Source organism: Chelon labrosus (genome assembly GCF_963514085.1).
Source record: "Chelon labrosus genome assembly, chromosome: 19".
Taxonomy (NCBI): domain Eukaryota; kingdom Metazoa; phylum Chordata; class Actinopteri; order Mugiliformes; family Mugilidae; genus Chelon; species Chelon labrosus.
In genome coordinates, this window is record NC_140352.1 from 17,721,984 (window position 1) to 17,747,258 (window position 25,275).

The 25,275-nt window shown below is 44.0% G+C and overlaps 1 protein-coding gene across 4 annotated transcripts; it reads left to right on the forward strand.

Annotated features, from left to right (window-relative positions):
• Positions 1-25,254, forward strand: ep300a (EP300 lysine acetyltransferase a). 4 transcript variants are annotated; one of them, XM_084568143.1, is made up of 31 exons: positions 1-695; positions 2,788-3,458; positions 4,689-4,868; positions 5,081-5,411; positions 5,531-5,650; positions 5,868-6,101; positions 6,217-6,322; positions 6,462-6,587; positions 7,692-7,809; positions 7,922-8,063; positions 8,494-8,565; positions 8,867-8,952; positions 9,058-9,210; positions 9,497-9,985; positions 11,400-11,808; positions 11,988-12,106; positions 12,195-12,258; positions 12,438-12,613; positions 14,313-14,401; positions 15,438-15,548; positions 16,116-16,172; positions 16,261-16,338; positions 16,438-16,505; positions 16,926-17,076; positions 17,426-17,572; positions 17,690-17,803; positions 17,918-18,083; positions 18,307-18,474; positions 18,620-18,781; positions 19,261-19,542; positions 19,631-25,254. In XM_084568143.1, the coding sequence occupies exons 1-31, from the start codon at positions 602-604 to the stop codon at positions 22,898-22,900; spliced, it is 8,553 nt and encodes a 2,850-aa protein (XP_084424269.1). In that variant the 5' UTR covers positions 1-601; the 3' UTR covers positions 22,901-25,254. The 4 variants fall into 4 exon arrangements, with proteins under 4 accessions (XP_084424269.1, XP_084424271.1, XP_084424270.1 ...); XM_084568145.1 differs by having other exon boundaries at positions 15,468-15,548; XM_084568144.1 differs by having other exon boundaries at positions 5,531-5,644.
• Positions 25,255-25,275: the final 21 nt, after the last annotated feature.

Sequence of the window (25,275 nt, forward strand, 5' to 3'; positions counted from 1 at the left end):
ATAACTTTTCTTTTTCCTGTTAGGGGCAACACGCATTATATCTCGTTCAACATTGTAGCTGCACTATTGTGTTATTATTATTATTATTATTATTTTTTAAATATGCGTTCCCTCATCCTCACCCGCTGCCACCAGCAGCACCACCGTCACTTCGCAGGCAAACGAGCCCTCTCTGCCCGACATTATCTTCATCCAGGCTCCGCTGGAAAGGAGGCTGAAATGACGGATGCAGCCATGGGAGACATACCCGGGGACAGTTTATTGACATCCGAAGAGGCACTTTAAGTTTAGAGGGAAGCCGATGCGTGTGTCTCCCTCTTTACTTTCACCGACCCCCTCCTCCTCCGCTGGCAGAAATTTATAAAGAACAAAAAATCCGACGAGGGAGGGAGGGGAGGAGGGGGGTTGATATACGCCGAGGCTGAAATCGAGAGGCGAACCCAGGGAAAGAGGAGTAATTTGTACACGGGACTTTCCCCCTCTTAGTCCCCCAAAAGGAGGGGGAAAAGTCGCAATATTGGACACGAAAAGGAATGAGCTTCTAAGGGCGTGAAAGCGTCTGCAAGTGTGGATACTTTATATATTTTTATTTCGAAAAAATATGGCCGAGAACGTTCTGGACCCTGGCCCGCCTTCAGCCAAGAGGCCTAAACTCTCCTCTCCGGCACTTTCCGCCTCCGCCAGCGATGGAAATGGTAAGTATTGCTTTAGGATAACATTTGTTACGGTGTTATTCGTTAAGTTTGTTGTTTTTCGGCGGCTTGGGTTTACTTGAAAGCGGACGCAGACGCGGGATTACTCTTCTGTTTTTGTCGTAGCTTGCTAATGTTAGCGTGCTAGTAATGTGTGTCGGACGTGAAGAAGGGCTCCCCAGCTAGCTAGCTCGCATGCTAACTTCCATTTTAGCCGGAGGTAGCCGTGTTAGCCATTCGGCTAAGGCTAGGCTAGCTAACTGAATGCGGGTCCACAACTGACGGTCCCGTGTCTAATGGCCACTTCTGCCGGGCTGATTATAAACATAATGCCATGCCAACTCATGTTAAAGTTTTTGGTGTGTCGCAATAATGTCAAATTGACATTCGTCTTCATGTACTCTTATTCTGTGTTTGAGTTTTTAAAGCTTGTAATGTCTAAACCAATCTTGCATTGCCCCATCATAACTCGGACCGTTTACTAACTAGTGTTAGCCACCGTTAATAATGATAGCGAAAGCAGAGGTTGTCGATGGTGGCACTGCTAGCCTTATGGAAGAGCTAAATTTAGGCCCACGGCTCCGACTGATTGTTAAGTTCAAATTGCCATTGTCTGTCGGTATGTTTTTTGTGGATGTCGTGCGGCAGCAGCTGGAATAGTGGCCTGATAGCAAAACTGTGGAGCATGGACAGCGCCATGCCCAGCCACTGCGAGACTAACCAGGGAGTCAAGTTGGCGACCAGATAGTGCTCGTAGCACGAAATAGTCACCCACATTTCATCCCCTTAATCATTTACTTAATTGTTTTACCTCGCACAGCTGCATGTGAGGCTGTCTACCCAGCTTTAGGTTGGCACTGACAGAAAGGGACTTGCAGGCTAAATCATTCAGATGTTGCACACATTTTCGTTGCATTGCACGATATATATTTGAGGGTCAGTGCAGGGCTGTCAAGAAAATCATCTGTACATGAGGATTCAACTAATGCGGGTGACTCCAGTTTGTTGTCAGATTTTTGTACATTAAAGATTAGGCATGCAACTGTCATTTAGTTGACACATCATTTGGTCAATACATCACCAGGAAATTGTGAAAAACACGTGTTATTTGTCCAACCAACAGCCCAGAACCTCAAAATATACACTCACTTGCCAGTTCATTAGCACATCATTGAACAGTCCTGCACTAAATCTTAGCCGCATGAAGTTTATTCAGCTTTTGTTTAAAACAACTGGTGCGCTGTTTATTCAACTGCATTTTTATTGTGGAGGCTGTGATTTGTAGTACAGTTGAATTGTATTGTGTTGTACCAACACATGTTTCTGTTATTTAGGCAATAGCATTTTAGTCAGAGTGCTCGGCTACATCAGGGGAACATGCTTTTTCAACATAAACCGAACATGATAACAGTCATGAAGCTACGATTTAGTGCATGTCTGTGTGTATTAAAATGCATTTGTTTTCCTAATGAACTGGCAAGCGACTGGCAATTTACACTAAGACCAAGAAATGCCACAACTGCGTACGTGTGTGATTTTTTTTTTTGTTGCATGTTTTCTTCAAACATGACATTAAACAATTATGCGAATTTAAATTTCTGTTACTGATTTACTCAAGAGCTATTTTCTCTGTCACCAAAAAACTATTCAGTAACTTGAAAAATAACTAGCACAACTAATTGACTTTTTGGGGTTGTGCACTTTCATGTTAATGTCCAATCCATCATGCATCTTTCTTGTGTAAACCTGTCTTGGCAACTTTATTGGTCTAGAATTCTCTCTGGGAGTAGACCATGCTGGCATGTGTTTTGCATAAAAGTTATTTGAAAAATCACCTCTAGTTTTGTGCTCGGTGCCTGATGAACTGTTAGTAATTTCTGATGGGAGAAAACTGGTCATACGTCTCTAAACAGCTTTTATCGCTTTTTAATGTCAAGCGTGCGATTGCATTTTTCACTCAATCATGCTGAAAAATAAAGGATTATACCAGCTTAACACAGCTGTGGCCCTTTTTGTCCCCCTCTCGCCGTCTCCCTGCTTTGTCTCCCATCTCGTTTTCTCCCCTCTCCTAAACTTTGTTTCTTCTTCATTTCAGATTTCGGCTCACTGTTCGACTTGGAGCATGATCTCCCAGATGAGCTCATCAGCTCCAGTGAACCAGGTCTGGTCAATGGTGGGGACCTTAACCAGTTGCACACCACTCTGGGAGGAGGACCTGCAGGGTTGGGTCCTGGAGGGGCAGGAGGACTAGGCCTTGGGCTAGGCCCTGGGGGTGTTGGCGGAGGCCAGGATGCAGTGGCCAAGCACAAGCAGCTGTCGGAGCTTTTACGTTCAGGGGGAACAACCTCGACTCAACAAGGGCACCAAGCAGCTATGGGAAGCCCTGGAGGGCCTGCTGCCATGGGGCAACACTTGGCAAACATGAAGGCATCACCTGGTCAGGGTCCTCAGCAAATGATGGGACAAGGACAGCAGCAGCACCTTTCCCCTCAGCAGCAGGCCAACATGATGCAGCAGCAACAGAATGCAGCAGCTGGAATGATGGGTAGCATGAACAGGGCCATGATGGGAGCGCAGCAGAAAGGCAGTAATGGACAGCAGCAGCCAGGCATGATTGGGAACCAGGTGATGAATGGCTCCCCGAGGATGGGCTTTGGTAATCAGGGGATGGCCGGCAGCAGCAACCTGTTGGCTGAGACCCTACAGCAGCAGGGAGCTGGGGGGCAGGCTGGGATGAGAGGCCAGCAACCTGCAGCAATGAACAAGGTAAGGACTTCATAAACTAAGGAAGTTTTTCTTTTATTTCAGAGATGGTTTTAACATTTCTAGTATTTAATTCCTTGTTGAAAAAGGTTGAATTTATGTAAAACAAGGCTATAAATGCATTATTATCTAAGCGTCACTGCTACACAGATCATTAAGTTTGAAAATAAAAAATATTTGGAGCATTTTAAGCTTAAACATAATTATCAAATGTATAATTATTTCTTAGTTGATGACAGCTGTTGTTTGCGCATGCTTAATATAGGTCTATCGGTTAAATGCAAATTTAAATTTAAATTGGCGGTTTCTTATACTTTGAACTTACAAGACTTAATTGCAGCCTTGAGTTTGATTCTCCACCGTAAAGAATTGCTTTGCACGACTATGTCTCTTAACAACTAAGAGTGATGCAAAGCACGCTTGTATGTAGTTGAAATGGCGGAAAACGACTCTGTTGGTGTGATTGACAGTCCCACAGGAGTGACAGTAAAAGGTTGCAGTGCTGGGCTGCCGCCGCTGCTGCTGCTGCTGACTGAACGTGGTGGAGACAATGATGTTTGATTTAGCCAGAGATCAAAAGCAGTGAGAGGCTTTCCAGGTTAGATATCAGTGAGGGGGAAAAAGGAAAAGAAAAATGCAATGGAGCTTATAAATGCAATGAAAGGAATAGGGAGAAGATAGAAGAGACTGTACTGATGAGGAATACATCAATGATTTTAAGTGTACAGGCCCCACAGCGTGCAGGGAAAAATGGGGAACTAATGATGTCAGTTTGCTGTTACACACAGCTACTGGCTACTGTAAACCACTGTTGGTACTTGCATATGTTTTAAAAGTTTTTCTAATGATTAAATCAGAACAATTTCTCTCTTCAGTAATAGGAGACGTAAATATTCCTTAGCAATATCAAGTGTTTGCAGTGAAAAACAGACCTAATTTAATATTCTCTAGTCTTTGATAAAATGTGCGGAAGTATCCACAAGTCCTCATCCTATAATAGCTTATAGCAATAATAAAGATTTGAGATCTTGGATGTCCTGGAAGATTATGTTGTAAGTCACCAAGTACGTGTAGAGCTCAGGTGGTCTCACTTTAAAATGTGGTTGACAGACAGCAAACTTGCTTCTTATATCCTACATCATATTTTGCTTCTCATATCCCTTCATCGTTCTTATGCGCTTCTATTTTTCTCTGTTTTTATTTCTGTCTTATTTTCATTTTTTTTTGTGTTAGATGGGGATGATGGGAAGCCCAGGGGGCCCATTTGGAGGTCCATATGGAGGTCAGGGGAATCAAGGTCTGGGAGGCGCAGGGCTGGGCCCTCAGCTCCAGAACAAAGGTCCCATGCCCAACAGCCTGGCCCAGTTCAGTGTGGACAAGAAGAGCCAGCCCATGCAGGGAATGGGTGCCATGGTAAGAATAAACTAAGAACATGCTTCTGGCCAACAGGTTGTATTTGAATTGTTTTCTAAATAGGGAAATTTAAATTTTTTTAAACTTAAACTATTACTTCTCACCATAACACCAGTTTTTCAAATTCCTACCCTAATCGGTGCTTTCAGACATGGAACACTTAGGTACACTAAAGTGATTCTCTTGTCTCATACATCCGACTTTTCTTCCAGGGCACCCAGCAGTCACAGACAGGTGTAGGTGGTCCCTCAGGTGGACCTGTTGGAGGAGGCCCAGGGATGGGGCCCAGCACTCCGGCAGGTCTGGTGGTGCCAGGGACCCAGGTTTCCGCTGCATCTGCTGCAGCCGGAGCACCACCCACAGCTGACCCTGAGAAGCGCAAGCTAATCCAGCAGCAACTGGTACTCCTGCTTCACGCACACAAGTGCCAGCGGCGGGAACAGGCCAACGGTGAAGTCCGGCAGTGCAATCTGCCCCACTGCCGCACTATGAAGAATGTCCTGAACCACATGACTCACTGCCAGGCCGGCAAGTCCTGTCAAGGTGAGTAAAAGGGACGCTTCATGCTCCTGATGTATTCTTGCATTTATCAAGGACGCTCATTTGAACTTTACTTTACTGGTTCCCAACTCCTGATCTTTTTGGTGTTTTTTTATCCTTAGTTGCTCACTGTGCATCATCAAGGCAGATCATCTCCCATTGGAAGAACTGCACGCGACATGACTGTCCTGTCTGCCTGCCACTGAAGAATGCTGGGGACAAGAGGAACCCGCAGTGTGAGTGTCTGTATCCAACCAAAAACAATATACCTACATATTTATTTTATTTACACTGTCTATCTTAATAATATTAGATTGTTTATGAGCATTATTAATTTGACTTACTTTGCATTGAGTTTTGTCTAAATATTACAGGTTTTTGTCAACATTAGATTTTTTTTATATTATGTCAAACATGGCAGATGTATGATTCTCATCTTCTTTTGCTATGTCCTTACAGCTCTACTTGGCGGGGCTGGTCCAGGACTGGGAAGCTCTCTTGGAGCAGTCGCTGGTAGCCAACCAAGTACTCCCAACCTCAACCCGCCGAGCCAGATTGACCCTAGTTCTATAGAAAGAGCCTATGCTGCTCTAGGCCTCACCTACCAGGGCAACCAGATCCAGGGTCAGACTGGCCAGCCCAGCATGCCCAACCAAGGCCTACAGGCTGGCATGAGACCTCTGAATCCAATGGGTAAGTTGAGTTTCCTCATTTTGTATTTTCAGTCGAAAGATATATTATATTCACTATGTTACTATCTGTATCCATGCACAATGAATATAGATATTCCCCATCTTTCCATGTGTAGGTGTGAATCCTATGGGAGTCAATGGAGGTGTGGGTGCTCCCTCTCAGAGCCAACAAGCCAGTCTGCTGCAGGATACCATGATGCACCTCAATGTGAACAGCCAAAGGTAAGAAGGAACACAAACACCACATGACGAAATCATTAATCTGAAGCACCTATCGCACCTAAGGGGTTTTACCATTTTGGTCAACTCCACAATAGACCAGGAGAAGCCATTGAAATTTTGTCTTCACTCTCTGTTGCAGTCTGCTGAACGATGCTAGTGGGGTGGGATCCATGCCCACAGCAGCCCCTCCCTCTGCTACAGGCATGAGGAAAAGCTGGCATGAGGACATTACACAGGACCTACGAAACCATTTGGTACACAAGCTGTAAGTATTAAAGAGGAACTCCCTGTTAAATATACATTTTAAACTTTTCTGACCCTATAAAAATGAAATAAAAACAATGATTGATCCAAATAGCACTTGTGCACAGTTGTTAAACTTCTAGTCGTTTGTTCAGCAACTTGGAGCATTTGCCGTAGGTGTGTTAATCTCTTCACATAATCCCAGACTGCACCCTAATGTAGGAGCCTCCTCTATACCTTTTTTAACAAAAAGTTTCTGTCAGAAGATTTCTTTTGCTGTAATCTGTGCAAACAAGACATTGATTCCCTCCTTGTGTCAGTAAACACAGTAGGTTGCCAATGGTGGCATAAGGGCTTAACAAGAGTTCTACTAGAAATCAGAGTTTCACAGATTGCTCAGACAGCGCACAGGACATTGCAAAATGTCAGTGTCTAAAATCAATGCCCAAGACAAAAAAAAGTCTTATTTGCCCTTTTGGCAGTTTGAATTTTGCTAAAGTTTGAAAAGGATGAATCTTGTGAGCACATGCTTTCATCTAATAATTCCATGGTAAATTTGTTTGGCTCGGATGGGATCCAGCATGTACTTAGCCACGACTACCGCAGTATAAGCAAAGTCCTGCGATGAAGCATGGAAGTGGGCGTGTGGTGATATGGGGCCGTATGAGTGTGAAAGGTGTTGAAGATGATCTGTACAGATGGCACCATGAATGGCTGTGGATAAATAAAAAAATACTAGCTGACAAAATTACTCCCTGTCAGAAAAGGAATATTCTAGGATGAAACATATCACCACTAGCCTGGAAACCAGCCTGACTTCCCTTGCCCACAACATTTTGGTGGTGGAAAATTGGTCTGGTGTCACTCCGTTGGGAACTGATTATGCTCTAGTAAAGATCTGTCTGGCCAATTGCGGGCTTTATGTGGTGATGAACAGAACCTTATGACCGTGTACTGGCACTTCTCATAGACCCACACAAACAATGGGAGAGATCACAGTAGCAGCACTACCAGTCCAGAGTCATACAGTAATGAAAAGAGGCTGTAATTTGCCTGAGTCAGGAGTAAACAAATAGAACATTTTCTCATACTTTTGCTTTTCTTCTGTGTTTGCTTACCCTCCCAGTGTCCAGGCCATCTTTCCAACTCCAGATCCCGCTGCTCTCAAGGACCGTCGAATGGAGAACTTGGTGGCCTATGCCCGAAAAGTTGAGGGAGACATGTATGAGTCGGCCAACAGTAGAGTAAGCTCATTTCTGCTCCCTGCCTTACTCAGAAACGTCTTACTCAGTTTTTCTGACTCAAGTCCCTAAAAGTCCTCTAATTTTTCTTATTCCCTTACCCTACTTTTGGCAGGCTGAGTACTATCACCTATTGGCAGAGAAGATCTATAAGATCCAAAAGGAACTGGAGGAGAAGAGGAGGACCCGGCTCCAGAAGCAGGGTCTGGGCCTTGGGCCTGCTGGCATGGGTCAGCCCCCCACTGGACTGCCTCCAAGTGAGTGAACATGCAGACACGGATGAGCTCATGTTACATTGAGCTGCATACATATATGTGAATGATAATTGGACAGGCATTGCTGTGTTTGAATTCAGATTTGTATTATTTGTATCTTATTTCACTGAGTCATTTTTCCCGCATTGTAGATTCCTCCATCCAAGCATGACACCATGTTGGGTTATTCTGTTAATTTTGCCATACAAGGTTTTCAAAATGTGTTCTCATGTTCCCAATAATCTATAACATAGGGCTTTTGAAAAAGGGGCGCATTTTCTCTTGTCTTTTGGTGCTGCATGAATCAAAATGCCACGGATCTTTCTTGATCCACTGACAAGAGATGAAACCGTCTGTCCAAACCTCTCTACATAGTTTTGGATGCACAGATGACGGTTTAACTTTCTTTATTTTTTTTCCTGCGTTTTTATAGACGGTCCCCTCCCTGATCCTTCAATGTTGCGACCGACAGGACCAAATCAAATCAACAGGATGCAAGGCCCAGGTAAAAATACAATCTGTCAGAGACCATTGTACAATATTTTCATTCATCAGTTTACAAAGGAACCATCAAAGCTGACGGATCATTTTTCTTGTATCACCCCAGATGTTGACTTGCATCAAAAACAATGTTTATGAGGCTGTTTTTCGGATGTTGACACATCATTATGTTAAATCGACAACACAGAAACCTCACTAGAGAACATTTAATAACACAATAGCAATCTTGTGTATATCTAATTTAACGATATAATGGTTACATATAAAATGTATTCGGTATTAAAAGTGCGTCTTTGTTTTGTCAGGTATGAATCAGTTCAATCAGATTGGGATGCAGTCTATGGGCCAGAGGTCCACGCCTCCTCTCCCTATGGGAACATCAGGCAACCAGGTCAGTAGGGAGCACTTGTTTCTGCCAAAATGTTCAGTGTCCAGTTCAGCTGTTAAGCACAAAGTGTTTTGAAGACCCTTGCAAAAGTCTGTTTTCTATCTTTAGATGGGAATGGTTGGCCCAAGGGTTGGGCAGCCCAATGTCAGCCAGCTACAGAACCAGTATCTGTCCCAGGGGCAGTTTCCTGGTTCAGGACCAGGAGTTGGAACAGCTCAGCCTGGTATGGCCCAGCCTGGAACACAAGGAGGCATGGCACAGGTAAGAATACCTGTTGATCTTATCATGTTAGTCAGCGATGTTTTAATTCGATATGCATGGCAAGTTTGATTTAAGGGGCTTCTAAGGACAGAAATTAGAGTTAGAATCTGTAGATTATTTCTTAAGATGCTGTCAAAAGTGATTGAAAGTTTTTTTTGGAGTTGCGCTTTTTCACAGCTGCTGTTTGTGAAAACCAATCAGTGTGTATTCAGAAAACACATCAGATTATTTTGTGCACCCTTCTGTCATACCTTTCTTCACACTGATCATCTTCTTGTATCCTCAGACGCAGATGGGAACTCCTCCCTCTCTTTCAGTTGGTAGTCCTCTATCGCAGCCAGGTTCAGTCAGTGGTCCCGGTGGAGTCTCTACAGTAGGGCCAATGGGTCCTCAGAGTGTGGGAGGTGGAGGTCCAAACTCAACTGTTGGAACCCCCGCTCCCTCTGTGACCCCATCCAACACAAACCAGCAACCCAACTCCATCTCACATTTGGGAGCCATGCGAGGCAGCTCGCCCTCCCCTGCTCACAGCCGATCTCCTACTCCCCATCAAACACCCCCCAGACTAACCGGATCCCAAACCCCACAACCACACACCCCTAATGCACCGCAGTTGGCGCCACCTCCAGCCCCTCAACAGAATCAGCTGGGCCAGGGCCCTGGCTCCAACAAGTCCCTGCAGCAACAACACGTCGGGCCAGCTGGTTCGACTACTCCATCTCATCCCGGACATGCCTCCAGCACAACGCCGCACAGTCAGCTGCCACGCACTCCGGTCAGTGTGATTTTAATAATGCTTATACCTATTGCATCGATCCCATAATAGTCATGGCTTTCTGGTTTATACAATACTGTGCAAAGGTTTTAGATGAAGTATAAAAATTGGCATCCATATATAAATCAAAATTTGTTGTTGCCACACTTTGTCTTTAAATCAACACAAATGTTCCTGGTAAATTTGTGTGAAGTTTTCCAAGGTTCGCGTCAGGTAGGTTATTTAACATCTTGCAGAATCTGCCACAGTTATTCTTTGGATTTAGTCTGTCTCACTGACTTCTGCGTCTTCCTGTAATCCCATACTGACTCGGTGATCATCAGTGTTCTGTGTGGGACATACGTCTGCTGAAGGACTCCTTCTTCCTCTTGTCAATGAAAACAGCTCTTTGCGACTCTGGGTGTATTTTTGAGGTCATTCTACAGAATAAATGTGGGGTCACTTATGTCTCCCTGAAGGTTTTGTGGGTTGGATAAGAATCTACCTGTACTACTCCTGGAGACTACGAGTTGTGGCAAGTTCCCCAATTCCATTTGCAGAAATAAGTCCCCAAACCTGCAAGGAACTGCTCTGTAGCACTTCAGCAGGAACAATGCTTTTTGTTAGGGTCAAAAGTCAAATCTGGACTCATCAATCCAAAGCACTGTTGCATTTCTTTACACAGCAGTTGGTGAGTTTCTTGGCTCGTTAGTAAACACATTAGAGGAATGGCTTTGTACCTGCAAGTCTTACTCCTCACTTAACATTAGACCTCTCAGGATTGTAGGTGGTGTGTTGGACAGTTCTGAGCTAATGGCACTGCTGGATATCATCCGACTTCCACACGGTGTCTGTTTACAAAGCCTTTCTGGTGCACTCAGTTTCCTTGTCTGGCCAGTGTGTTTACCTATCCTCAAACTTATTTGTTCTGTGTGTTTCTGCAGAAAAGCTTGCGCAACACATCTGAAAACAACTGTGTGGTGCTAAATGTCATAGCTGACTAATTAAGACCAGTTCCTTTGTTTAACATTGCTTTATCTGCCTTTATTACCAGATATTTTTCCCCTTCACAGTCTCAGAGCAGGCTGTGTGGTTGCTCTACAAATTGTGTGTTTATTTGTGTGAAGTGTGGAACTGAGTTGTCTCGCAAAGATTCATCTGGGGGCGCATTTTGATGGCTTGTGTCAATAGTCGTATGTAAAGTTGCCCATTTATGTCTAGGTGTACTGTACATTAATGGCACAGAAGGGCACTTTGATATTTCATTTTAATACACCGTTTCAAATATGAGACAAATGTTAAAGTAATTAATGAAACCCCTAGGATGTTAATGTCTTCACTTTATCTGGTCATTTAATTATGTATATTCTGTCGTATATCACTGTCATAGTTACTATTTCCTAGCACCTGAATTTGTATTTGTGTCCCTCTTTAGTTGTCCCAGAAGGGTTCGTTTGCAGCAGACGGTCAAGCCTTGACTCCGGCTTCGGTCAGCAGTCAGGACACTTCGTCCCAGCAGCCACAGTCAGACACCTCAGCCACCAACCTCGACCCCAAGATGGAGATCAAGCATCAGGATGAGGAGGAGGAAAGCGATGCTGGAAGCTGCTCAAAAGGGGGGAAGCTCGGCAACCTCAAAATGGAGGAAAAGCCAATAAAATCAGAACTCAAAAAGGAAGAGTGTTCAGGAGAGGGAGGTAAAGGAGTTCCCATGGATACATCGTCAACAACGCAGACATTGGGTGTGAAAACAGAAGACAGGAAACCAGAGGTGAAGAAGGAGGTGAAAGAGGAAGAGGAGTCTTCGGAGGCAGCGGTACCACAGGCCCCGTCGAAAAAGAAGAGTAAGATGAACTTAAGTTTTACCAGCTGTTAAGCAGTTTTAATTTTAAACATTTGATTCTGTATTGGTCTCCTTTTCTTATGAAATCCAAGGAGTTAGTTGAAACTGGTTGCTGGTTCAGTTTATCAGTTTTTACTCTTTCATCTCATTCTCTCTAATCTTTGTCATATTTTTTTGTAGTCTTCAAGCCAGAGGAGCTTCGTCAGGCTCTGATGCCCACACTTGAATCTCTGTACAGACAAGACCCAGAGTCTCTGCCTTTCAGGATGCCTGTTGACCCACAACTGCTCTGTATACCTGTATGTATTCCTCATGAGTTTGAGGGCTCTTTGGTTCTGTCATATGTAAACCGCACTCAACTCTGATACAAACATTGTGTTGTTTCAGGATTATTTTGACATTGTGAAGAACCCCATGGACTTATCCACTATCAAGCGAAAGCTAGACACTGGTAAGTATTTGCTGGTAGATAGTTTGAACTTGGTTCCGTTTTAAGTGGCTGGAATCGGTACATACGGCTACTGGCTGGTTATGTTTTCTTGCACTTTTATATTAGATACTCCAATAAGCCAACAGTTTTTAGTTCACAAAGTGTTTTTACTACGTCCTCACACAGTGTTTTGGTTGTAGGTCAGTACCAGGATCCCTGGCAGTACGTAGATGACATCTGGCTGATGTTCAACAATGCCTGGCTGTACAATCGCAAAACGTCGCGAGTCTACAAGTACTGCTCCAAGCTGGCCGAGGTTTTCGAGCAGGAGATTGACCCTGTGATGCAGAGTCTGGGCTACTGTTGTGGAAGGAAGGTGAGACAGCGTGCTGCAAAACTGCATGAATGGGGGAGTGGGCATCAAGTATTGATCTTAAATTGGTAATGGTATGTGACTGGTCAGAACTGCAGTACTCATAAGTTTAGGAGCATTTGGTGCTGGTATCATATTTGAGTCTTTTATGCTTAGAGTCTTTTTGTTTGTCTTGTCATTGTGTTTATGGACTGTAGTTATATTGTTATGGTTGAAATACTTTGTGAGTCACTACAATAATGGTTTAACAAAATCCCCAGTGCTACGGCCGCATGAACAGGCTAGTTGATGGGATACTATTCCATGTAACGGTTATGGACAAAGTATTAGAGTATCAGAATAAACATGGCTAATCGAATCCTGTCAAAGCATCACTTATTTTTGGATGAACTACAACTCCGTTTTACTAAGCTACACTGGCAGCTGAAGTTTAACTGCTGTAAACTTTAGTGCAGTTGGTTCCACATTGAGTAATAAAGCATCTACATTACCACTGCACATATGACTCACTGTTCCAAACACATGGCCCTCTGTCTGGAGGCAAATTTTCTTATATCAAAGCTGCAAGATGAGGACAGGCAGTCATTGGCTCATACAACAGTCCTGCTCTAAATCCTCCATCATGACTGTTATATTGTTCAGTTTATGTTGAAACAGCGCCAGTTAAACTTTAATGTGTTTTTGTTATTTAACCTAGACGACAGACTAAAATGGGGTTGTCAAAATAATAGAAACATGTGCAGGTACAACACAGTACAATTCAATAGTACTACAAACCACAGCCTCCAAAATAGAAACACAGTTTAATCTGCAGCTCTCTCTGTTAAGATTTAGGGAAGTGGCACGTAAATGTAAATCAAGAATCAATGATCAACTTTTGAGTAAATTTAATTGTAAACTATCTTTGCACATCAATTACCAAGAAGCAACGATGACTTGGAATCTTTTTAAATAAGTAGAGCTGAGCTCAGAAGTAAATTTAATCCCATCAGATTAGGAAACCATATAAATAATGGTACTTGGCAATAAGTAACCGTACCGATGAGCAGTATCCTGTATGATTTGTTCTACATTAGCTGCAACATCAAAAACTACTGTTCTTCATGTTACTGTTTGGCCCATGATTCTTACAAACGGGTGAATTGACCCATTTTACAAAACAGTTCATGACACATATGTTGAAGACATGTCTGACTGAGCTGCTGTGTCTGAATAATATGTTTGTGCAGAAATTAACTGTGCTCATTGACATCTGTAAATGGAAGTGGGGAAGTGGGGAAGTGGGTTCATAGCTAATTCTGGCCTTGGGCATACCTCTGCCATATCATATTTCAGTTCTTATTAGACTCTTCTATTTTTGGTTTTGAAGACAAATAACAAAATGGATTGGCCCTTATTAGGAAGGGTTGACTGCTGACAATGAGGCAAAGAGAAGTAAACTTTCTTTTTTATTATTATTATTATTATTATTATTGTTATTATTTTTTTAAACAAAACTAAGTTACATTACATGATACTACTGCAGTTAAACTCAAAGTCATGTTCATGTTTACGTTAAAGTTATGTTGCACCAGTAAAAGAGTAGTGGGACAGAGAGATCATTCTTATCGTGTGTGTGTGTGTGTGTGTAATGCTTGATGAGCAGTGTCGATGGTCAAAAGATTAATTTGTTTTATCCCGTTTCTTTTCTTCTGCCCATCAGCTGGAGTTCTCTCCTCAGACATTGTGCTGCTATGGAAAGCAGCTATGCACTATTCCCAGAGACGCTGTTTACTTCAGCTACCAGAACAGGTATGAAGGGAGGGAAGACTAGATTAATGCATAGGTCAGTAAAAGAGAAGAGATTCTTTAGGAACAGATGATTAAAAAGCTGTATTCAGAGAATTTGAGGTCGATAATGAGTGGTTCCTAGAAATGTTGATCCGATTTATTTTCTGAATACCTCCCTTTACTTTATGTTCCCCATTTTTATACCTCCGTGTGGTGACTAATGTACTGGCATTTTAACAGTCAGTCCTCTTATCACATTCTTGAAATTCTTCATTTCTGCTTTAAATAGCAGCGGAGCACAGAATCATTGATACAGTTATTGTGTCAGAAAAAGCTGAACAGACAGAGCACAGTCATAAAATCAGCTTTTGAACTCTGGACAGTAAACATTTCCTTTGAGGAAGAAGCAGCAGTAACGTTTACGTTTTGTCACTTTTGTCATTCTACCTGTCTTCAGTTTTATCTATACGCCCATGAAAACGTCACTGTGAATGTGAAAGGACCGACTTTAAAATGAACTGCTTGAATGAACAGCTGAGCAGTTGTCTGTGCTTACTTGTTCATATTTGTTCAGTGTTTGCATTACGTCCTGTGCTACAACTTCCTGCTCCAGTTCTCCCGTTAAGCTCCTGTTGATTCTGCTCCTTCTCTGTTAGCTGTGATGGTGGTTGTTGTTGCTCATCCTATCATGTCTAAATTGCTAATCTGTGCTTTGCCTCGCCTCTCTGCTGTGTGTTGTCCTGGATGTTTGTCTTGTCTTCCTTGTGTTCCTGGTCCGTATGACTTGTCTGTCCTCCCTTCCAATGGCTGTGATATCAACATTGGCTTGCTTTTGCCTTGACCAACCATGCACCTCCAAATCCATCCCCCATTTCCTCACCCTTCAAATTCATGGCTGGCTGTCACGATGACGACTTCCTGCTGTCCTGCGCTCCTACTTCCTGCACTTCCTGCTTGCTCCGCTTGTGGCACCCTGCCTTGCCCATGTCCTGTACCATTTGGTGACTGCCCTCCCATGCGCTGTCTGTGATTGACTGTGCTCTGGGGAACGGTGTAGTTCACCAAAATTTGGGCTTATTGCTGACAGGTACCACTACTGTGAGAAGTGTTTCAACGAGATCCAGGGAGAGACCGTTTCCCTGGGCGATGACCCCACCCAGCCACAGACGTGAGTATTTGATTATGAAAGGAAAAAGTTTTAAAATGTCAAGATGATCTGTTTTAAAAGACAGTCAATTTAAGGCAGTCGTTCCTTAAAATATTGGATTCATGCTTTGTGCACATCCACAACCACAGACTCCCACCCATATTTAACTATATAAATACTTAACAGCATCAGAAGTAAAAAGGAAATCAGAAATTAAGAGCACCTATTGCACCTAGTTCCACATTGTTATGATCTCTCTGGTCTTTACCATTCCAACACATTAACGTTTGAAACTTTTTTCAGATGGCAGCTTTAGTTGCTGCAATAAAAGTCCTGTCAATGTGGCAATAAATTAGGAGAAACTGAACTTCAATACAGTTCTGTAAAAATCTTGTAAACACTGTTTCCTTCACTCTATGAGGATAGTTCTGTCCATGCTTAGTATGTTCTCTCAATTCTGTTAATTAGTTTTTCTTTCTCAAGTAAAACTGTCTCAGACATCTTCATGCATAATAAACCCTTTTATTTACCGTGTCTTTGTCATATTGTTTTACATATTGTCATACTGTCACATTGTTTTAATTTCAGATCAATTAACAAGGAACAGTTTGAGAAGAAGAAGAATGACACACTGGACCCTGAGCTGTAAGTCAACTGCCAGCTTCAGAGAACCAAGCAGACAAATTTGTATCAAGGATTGTATTAGTATCCTCACCACTGTCCCTGTTTGCAGGCTTGTTGAATGTATGGACTGTGGCCGCAGGATGCATCAGATTTGTGTCTTGCACAATGACACAATCTGGCCATCAGGGTGAGTAGCTTTTTATATCCACTCGCTTTAATGGTGAGCGTTTTGTTGCCATACGCTAAATGTCTTTGAACCTCTTATTTTTCTCCCGCTGTACCACAGTTTTGTATGTGATGGCTGCTTAAAGAAGTCAAATAAGACGAGGAAAGAGAACAAGTACTGTGCCAAAAGTAAGTTGCAATGTTCCTCAGCCGGTTTATCACAGTGTTCTGTTTCATACATCTTTGCTCCTGTCATAAGATAATCCTTTAATTTATCCCACAGTGGGGTATTTTAAAAGCTCCATTTGTCCCATTTATATCAACCTGACCCACGCATTGTTTTCAAATTGTCACCATTTACCAACTTAAGACACTTGCAGACTAGCTTGTTCCATGTGTATAACTGCTTGGTCAAAGCATTACATAAAATCAGTAAGGGTTACATTCAGATTAGTCTCCCTCTGACGTGCTCGCGTCATAACTTGCTCTGCAGATTTTTAACACTATGTTAAAGTTACACCTACATACAGATTGGGAATAAAATAGAATTTAATTCTATAGTCATTTTTTCCTGGCTGCTGTTACAGTTGTTGACTAACTGTCACACAGGGTTGCCCCAGACGAAGTTGGGCTATTATCTGGAGACCAGGGTGAACGACTTCTTGAAGCGCCAGGCCCACCCGGAGTCCGGAGAGGTTTGCATTCGCGTCGTCCACGTTTCTGACAAAGTGGTGGAGGTCAAACCAGGCATGAAGTCCAGGTACACGAACGAGTCACAGTGTCTTACATTAACGCTCTACCCATTCAGAGTTGGCAGTACCTCTCTAGTTTGCTCATAAAAACACGTGTGTCAATTGGATAAAGGCATTTAGATCATTACGAATGTACGAGACCTCACACTTCTTCAAACCTGCATTATAACATTCAAAAACTAGCTTCTGTAGTGTTTTCTAACTGAATTTTAAAGACAACAAGAACACGCTACAATTCAGAATAAAATAAAATATTTCCAGTTGGACTGTTTCTGCCAGTCAACACGGATATTGTTTATACAGCAGTTTGAGTTATATGCGTCACAGTCCTAAGTGTGCTTGTGTCTTTGCCTCCAGATTTGTGGACAGCGGAGAGATGTCAGAGTCTTTTCCATACAGGACAAAAGCTCTTTTTGCATTTGAAGACATTGACGGAGCAGAGGTTTGCTTCTTTGGTATGCATGTTCAGGAGTACGGCTCCGACTGCCCTCAGCCCAACCAGAGGTAAGAATATCAACATATCAAGGACATCATTCTTACCAAGTTTGTTTTCTCCACCTGATGCTGATGTTCAGTTTCAGCTGTTGTGATAACTTAATCATACTCTTTTCACTCACCCAGGCGAGTATACATCTCCTATTTGGACAGTGTACACTTTTTTCGGCCCCGTGCTCTAAGAACAGCAGTTTACCATGAAATCCTCATTGGCTACTTGGAGTATGTCAAGAGGTTGGGGTGAGTGCTGCTGCAAATTTTGCTCTGCAGATTTGTAACACTATGTCAGAGTTACACCTACATTGTTTCCTTGTTGATGCTCCGTGCTCATTGTTTATGGTCTCATGTCCTCAGCTACACCACTGGCCACATCTGGGCCTGCCCACCCAGCGAAGGGGATGACTACATCTTCCACTGTCACCCCGTCGATCAGAAGATACCAAAGCCCAAGCGCCTTCAGGAGTGGTACAAGAAGATGTTGGACAAAGCGGTGACTGAGCGGATAGTACATGACTACAAGGTACAGAGGCAGTATGAGACTTTTTATTTTTACGTCTTGAAGAAAAGTAGTTTTTAAGATTTTTGAATTTGTGTCGTTCTTACACAGGCATACTTCTGTGTCCTCTAGGTTGTTTTATAACAAGAGTGGATATTAACGTCAATGTACAATCCTTGTAATTGGACTGAATTTTTGATTTGGATCATATGTGCAGTACATGAACTTTGTCTTTTTACCCCAAAAGGATATCTTCAAGCAGGCAACAGAGGATCGTTTGACCAGTGCCAAGGAATTGCCTTACTTTGAGGGTGACTTTTGGCCTAATGTGCTGGAGGAGAGCATCAAAGAGCTGGAGCAGGAGGAGGAGGAGAGGAAAAGGGAGGAGAACAGCACTTCCAATGAGAGTATTGATGTAAGAAGGAATTTCTCAATATGGTTCTTGAGTCTACATATATTTTGAGTGAGAGAGTGGTAAAAAGAAGTATACATGAGCTTGCTCATTGTGTTTTTTTTTTTTTTTTTTTTTTTTTGTTTTTACACATCCTTTCTTTGTGCAGGACACAAAAGGTGACAGCAAAAATGCAAAGAAGAAGAACAACAAAAAGACGAGTAAGAACAAGAGCAGCCTGAGCCGAGCCAATAAGAAGAAGCCAGGGATGCCCAACGTCTCTAATGACCTTTCACAGAAACTCTATGCTACTATGGAAAAACACAAAGAGGTACGAGAATATAATGATGTATTTAATCATCTCCATAATTATAAGGACCCGAGGGTTCATCAGTGGATGAATTAAAGGAGTGCTTTTAATGTGAAGGAGCAATGGAAAAATAGTTATACTGGAGTTGTGTTACGTGACTGTTAATGCAGAGTAAATTAAGGTCATCAGTAAACAGTGAAATACGTTTAATATGAGAAACTGGATTATAAGAGTAAATGTTGTCAGTTGTAAGTAGTACTAATTTCTGCTCTGAGGCTGTAGTGTAAGCACATGTTAACACAGTCTGGCTAAAGCAGACAAATCCCGTCTAATGGTTGATGCTTGCATCTAATCGCTCTTAAATAAATTCAGTGTGGAATTAGTTGCCTGATCCTACTACATTGATTTCTGGTGCTAGACCTGGAACAAAGTTGAATGCGTTTTAAAAGATGAAAGTATTTCACCTGTCCATCTGTTCTCTCCTCCCTTTCCTGTCCTAGGTGTTCTTTGTGATCCGGCTGATTGCAGGCCCCATGGCAAATGCCTTGCCTCCAATTTCAGACCCGGATCCCCTGATGTCGTGTGACCTCATGGATGGTCGTGATGCTTTCCTAACACTGGCCCGTGACAAACACCTTGAGTTCAGCTCACTGAGGAGGGCCATGTGGAGCTCCATGTGCATGTTGGTGGAGTTGCATAACCAAAGCCAGGACCGGTTCGTTTACACTTGCAATGAGTGCAAGCACCACGTGGAGACTCGCTTTCACTGTACTGTTTGTGAGGTAAGTTGGGAAAGGGAGGTTGTTTGTAGGGATACTCAACTTTTTCTAAAACCTGAAACTTATTTTATATTTATGCCATTTGTCACAGGATTACGATCTCTGCATCACGTGTTACAACACTAAGAACCATGAGCACAAGATGGAGAAGTTAGGCCTTGGCTTGGATGATGAAAGCAGCAACCAGGCTGCCGCAACCACTCAGAGCCCTGGAGACTCTCGCCGTCTGAGCATTCAGCGCTGCATCCAGTCCCTTGTCCATGCATGCCAGTGCCGAAATGCAAACTGCTCTCTGCCATCCTGCCAGAAGATGAAACGTGTTGTACAGCACACAAAAGGTTGCAAGAGAAAAACCAACGGCGGCTGTCCCATCTGCAAGCAGCTTATTGCGTTGTGTTGCTACCATGCTAAACACTGTCAGGAAAATAAGTGCCCAGTCCCGTTCTGCCTAAACATCAAGCACAAACTTCGCCAGCAGCAGCTTCAGCATAGGCTGCAACAAGCCCAAATGCTGAGAAGGAGAATGGCTAGCATGCAAAGAGTAGGGCAGCCACCTCCTGGAGGAGCACCTGGGGGCAATGGCTTGCCCTCTCCAGGGACCAACAATGGAGGAACTGCTCCTGGTACACCTACATCTGTTGGCACGCAGCCTCCTACCCCCCAGACACCCACCCAGGGGGGCATGCCGGCAACTCCTCAGCAGCAAGGAGTTGGAATGGGTGGAATGGGGGCTCTAGGCCAGCAACAACAGATTCAACAGCAAGGTGGTAATATTCCTCCTCAGCACCATTTGCATCCGTTTCAGACTGTGGGTGGCGGGGGGATGATGAATTCTCCTCAGCTCCAGCAGCAGCCTCCCAACGTCCAGCACCTCCAGCAACAGCAACATCCTGGTGGTTTGCCTCCATATAACCCCAGACCCCCTGGAGCTTCTCCTCTGCACCAGTCCCTGGGAAAACCTGGACTGGGTCCAGCGACCCCACCCCAGCAGCAGCAGCAACCCAACCAGGGTCAGGGGTCCATGCCTGTACAAGGCCAGCAGCAAGGGCCCCCTCTGGCTGCTGTAGAGACAGCCCTTAAAATTCAGCGCCTAGCAGAGACCCAGAGACAGATGGCCCAAGCCCAGGTTCAGGCCCAAGCGCAGATCCGTGGGTTGGGACCGGGTGGCATGATACCCCCACATCCTCACCACCCGAACAACCAGTCCCAGATGGGAATGTCCCACATTGGGGCCCAGGGCATGCCCCCCCAGGTGCAGGTTGTTGGAAGGACTATGTTAGATCAACAGCAACAAGGAATGCTAGCTGGGATGCAGCAAGGTGGTCCCCAGTCTCAGCTGCCCCCTCAAGTACAGCAGCAACTCCAGCAGGTTCAGCAGGGAGGTGGTGGACAGCTTCAGCCAACAAACCAGCAGTGGGGTGCTGCTGCAGGACCAACCATGAACCCACAGCAAAGGCCAGGCATGATGAGCCACATGGCACCACAACAGCAGCCAGGGGTTGGCCAACAACAGCAGCAAACGATGAATCAGCAACAGCCTCAGCCAGGAAACCGTGGGTTGATGCAGGTAATGGGAGTAGCTGGAGGGGCAGCAGGGGCAGCTGCTTCAATAGCAGGTGTAGCTGCATCAGGAAATCTACCCCAGGCAGCACTACATGACCTCCTACGAACACTGCGCTCTCCAAGTTCTCCCTTGCAACAACAACAAGTCCTGAACATCCTTCGTTCCAACCCAACACTTATGGCTGCTTTTATTCGACAAAGAGCAGCCAGGTATCAAGGAGGGCAGGGTGGTCCTGGAGGACCAGTAGGCCCTCCTCAAGGTGGGCCTGGAGGTGTGAGGTTTCAAGGGACTGCTGGAGGACTGCCTGGTGTAGGAGGGCCTGGAGCCAGCCAGCTTGCCAATATGGATGGACAACAGCAGGTTAATGTGAATCAGGCAGCTCAGCCAGGGATGAATATACCTCAGAGTGGAGCAGGCGGAGGGAATATGCCCACAATGGCTCAGCTACAGCAGTTACAACAGCAGCAACAACAACAGCAGCAGCAGCAACAACAACAACAGCGTCCAATGCTGCCTGGGAATCTACAGCAACAGCAGTTGGCTGCATTGCAGCAGCAACATCAACAACAACAACAACAACAGCAACAACAACAGGGAGCATTGCAAGGAGGACAACAAAGCAACATGGCCAATATGCCTCAACAATTCAGAGAGCTGTTGATGAGGAGACACCTGCAGCAGCAGCAACAGCAGCAGCAGCAACAACAGCAGCAGCAGCAGCAGCAAATGGGAAACCATGGGCAGTTCCAGCAGCCTCAAGGACTTCAGCAGCCGCAGCAAGGCCAGCAAGGCTTCATGCAGCCCGGCCAGGGTGGGCCAGGGATACCCCCCTCCTCTCAACCGCAGCCTGGGAGTGGAGGCATAGGGGTTCCCCAACAACAGCAGCAAGGAGGACCACAAGGTGGGCCAGGACAGCTAGGCCAGCAGCAAGGCTACCCTAACGCTATGTCACAAGTAGCCGCTGCGCTCCAGCAGAGGCTCCAGCATCAAATGCAGATACAACAGCAGCAGCAGCAGCAGCAGCAGCAACAGCAGCAGCAGCAGCAGCAGCAGCAAAATGCTATGGGTGGTCTTCAAGGACAAGATGTAGGGCCCGGTGGAGGTGCTGGAGGAACTTCGCTCCAACCTGGACAAGGTGGACCAGGACCAGGGCAGCAACCACAAGGTGGAGCAGGTGGTGGGCCCCAGATGCAGCAGACGTCCCAAGGCATGCTTCACCAGAACATCCACCAGAGACTCTTGCAGCAGCAGCACCTTGGAGGGGGGTCTCCAGCACATCATAGCAGTCCTATGAGTCCCCAACAGCAGATGGCCCAATCCCCCCATCCCCACCTTCAAGGACAAGGAGGACTTGGTCCCGCAGGATCGCTCAGCAGTCAGGTCAGATCACCACAGCCCTCACCGAGGCCACAGTCGCAGCCTCCGCACTCCAGCCCGTCCCCACGCATGCAGCCCTCCTCCCAACCTCAGCCCCAGCCCTCGCCTCATCGCATCTCCCCACAGACCCAGACTGGCTCACCCCACCCGGGCCATCTCGGTCAACATCATCCCGGTATGGCGCCGCCTCAACCTCCCCAACCCCAACAGCAAGCTCTGTCTCAGCAGCAGCAAGCAGGTAGTTCTGTAGACCCTAGTCAGTTCAGCTCAGACCAGAACTCTATCATGTCTCAACTGAGTGGGATGACGGGGATGCACGGTGGACAGGGGGGGCAGTCGGACATATTAGGTGGGAATAACAACAGCAACAGCACCAACAACCAGGAGCTGGGGACGAACATTAACCACAACCTTATGTAGCCTTGACTCTATACTGTCTTTCTGTCTTGATGCTCTGATCTGATGCCCCGGATGACAAACTGCCATGACAGGGGAGCGAGACGGGACTACAGCTTTGGGGTTTTAGAAGTTTTAATTTTTTATTTAAATATTTTTGTGACGTATAAATATTAACTGAAGCTTCCTTCCTATGGGAGATGCAACATCAATCTTAGAAGTCAATAAATGAATAAATTAAAACAATGGTAAGTTATTGCTGTTAATATATATCTATATATTTTTGCCAATTGTGTACAAAAGGTGGAAGGGGCAGTGTTTCAGGTTGAAGATATTTCTTCCTTAGGTATATGACACAATATTTTTGGGGACTGAGAATTTTGCCTTTTTATGAATATTTTTAAGATTTTAAATGTGGCTAAAAATTAAAGTCAGTTGACATGATGTACCTTTTTTATTGTTTTGTTTTCCTCCTCAAATACCCAGTCATGATTGTATCTATTTTGCAGAGTACGTTTATTTTATTTCTATATTATTGTGTTCCCAAAATGAATCGTAAGACAAGCATCAACATATCTTCCGTTACAGGAGTCTTCTTCTGGACAGTAAAATGTACATTTGACCGTGACTGCAGCAATTCACGTATATAGACTTTATTTAGTTTGATTATGTGGGGGGGGAGGGTGTGTTAATGCAGTTTGACTTTGACAGCTATCCTAGGCTTGTTTTTGTTTTGTTTTTGTTTTTTTGTCAGGGCTTACAGGTTTGAATTAAACCTTAACAGTGTTTTTCGGTTTCGGGTGACAGTGGCTTTGGTCGCATTTTTCCTGCAAGCCACATTTGCAGAATAGTTTTAAAAACAAAAAAAAAACAACCTTGCACCCGTGGGCCACCTCTCCGGCCTCCATCTTGATTTCTCCTGTGAATGTGTGCACTTTCCCTGCCCTGGCCCCCACCCCCCCACTCCACCACCTGCAAAATATGGAGGGATGAACTGTCAAAGCCTGATCGTGGAGCTGTTGGCGTATTTTACCCGTTTTGAGCTGGCTGATGTTTAAAAAAGGTTTTTGCGTGTACATATATTAAAGTGTTTATGAACTGTGACATGGAGAAAGAGTTGTATTGTTTTAGGGCTGCAGAGGTTTAAGAAAATCCTGCCTGTATCCTCAACCCTAACGGTTTCCCTTCCAGTACTTTTGTTCCTCATCCTCATGACTGCCTCTCAGCCGCAAGATTTAATTCAATGTTAGTACTGTACAAATTAAGAAATGATGGACTTAGATACTGTTTTTTTGTAATGAAAGTGAAAGCTGTAAAAAGGTGTACATACGTTAAAACCTTATGAGCAGAGAAGTTCTTTTCTGCCGCTTCTTTCCCCCCTTGTTTGATTGGATATTTGCTGTATGTGTTTAAAACTAAACTACAGAAGTGCTCCTGAGCTACTGTACAGTATTGAGATTTTTTCCAAAAACGTACAGTATGGGGTGTAGTCGGTCACAAGCACCAATGCGCCTTTTTCTGTGTATTTTTGACAAGGTTTTAGGGATGCGGGGGTTATCGCAACAAGTCGCACACCTGAACAATCTCAAAGCGCAGACGTGAAACCCACGCGACGAAGAGCCGGAGCAGGGATTGATCAGAGGTGTGATGTGAAAGAGTTCAAATTTGGTAATTAGCTTTTTATGGAGAGGACTGAAGACACAATATTCACATGCTCACTATTTTTCTCAAAAGGTTGGGCTTGCTGGGTATGGGGAGGGAACGCATCAGAACCAGGTGGCAATATATCTTGAGACTTATTTTATAAGAAAAAAAAAACAAGGAAAAACTGTCTTTTATATATAGATATATTATTTAATTTTATTTTTTTGGAAATAAAACTTGAAGCTACAGGAATTATTAGATAAAACATGTTTTGTTTTGTATTAAAGATGTTATGGTGATGCAAAAAGACACTGCAGACAGTCATTCAGTTTGCCTTGGGGAGGCCGTGGCGTATATTATATACCATCCTTTTGAAGAAATGTTTCTTGTACATGAATATAGTTGTAAACATACTGAATCACTGTACAAACTGATGGCAACTGAACAAATAGTTTTGTTTTTATCATTTTCTTTTCCTAAAAAGAGACTGGAGATAAGACTATTTAAATATTTGTTTAGTATTCAAATGGAATCTTTGACCACTTTTTTTTTTTTTTTTTTTTTTTTTTTTTTGTTCCTCTTGTTAACAATTTCGGTGCTTGCTGAGAGAAAGCAAAAATAACTGTTGCTCCATTTTCATTAGGTTCTTTTTTTTTTAAGTTATTTTGGTGGTCTGATTGTTTTTTGCCAATAAATTAATTGTACAATAAAGTATGTTTGTACCATTGGAAAAATACTGGAGCGTTGGCTCTCTT

Bases quoted from the DNA above. Each gene is read 5' to 3' on its own strand.
- ep300a (XM_084568143.1), top strand. From the start codon at position 602: ATGGCCGAGAACGTTCTGGACCCTGGCCCGCCTTCAGCCAAGAGGCCT. The intron at 6,102-6,216 runs GTAAGTTGAGTT...TTCCATGTGTAG, and splicing joins GAGACCTCTGAATCCAATGG to GTGTGAATCCTATGGGAGTC. The intron at 14,402-15,437 runs GTATGAAGGGAG...GGAACGGTGTAG, and splicing joins TACTTCAGCTACCAGAACAG to TTCACCAAAATTTGGGCTTA.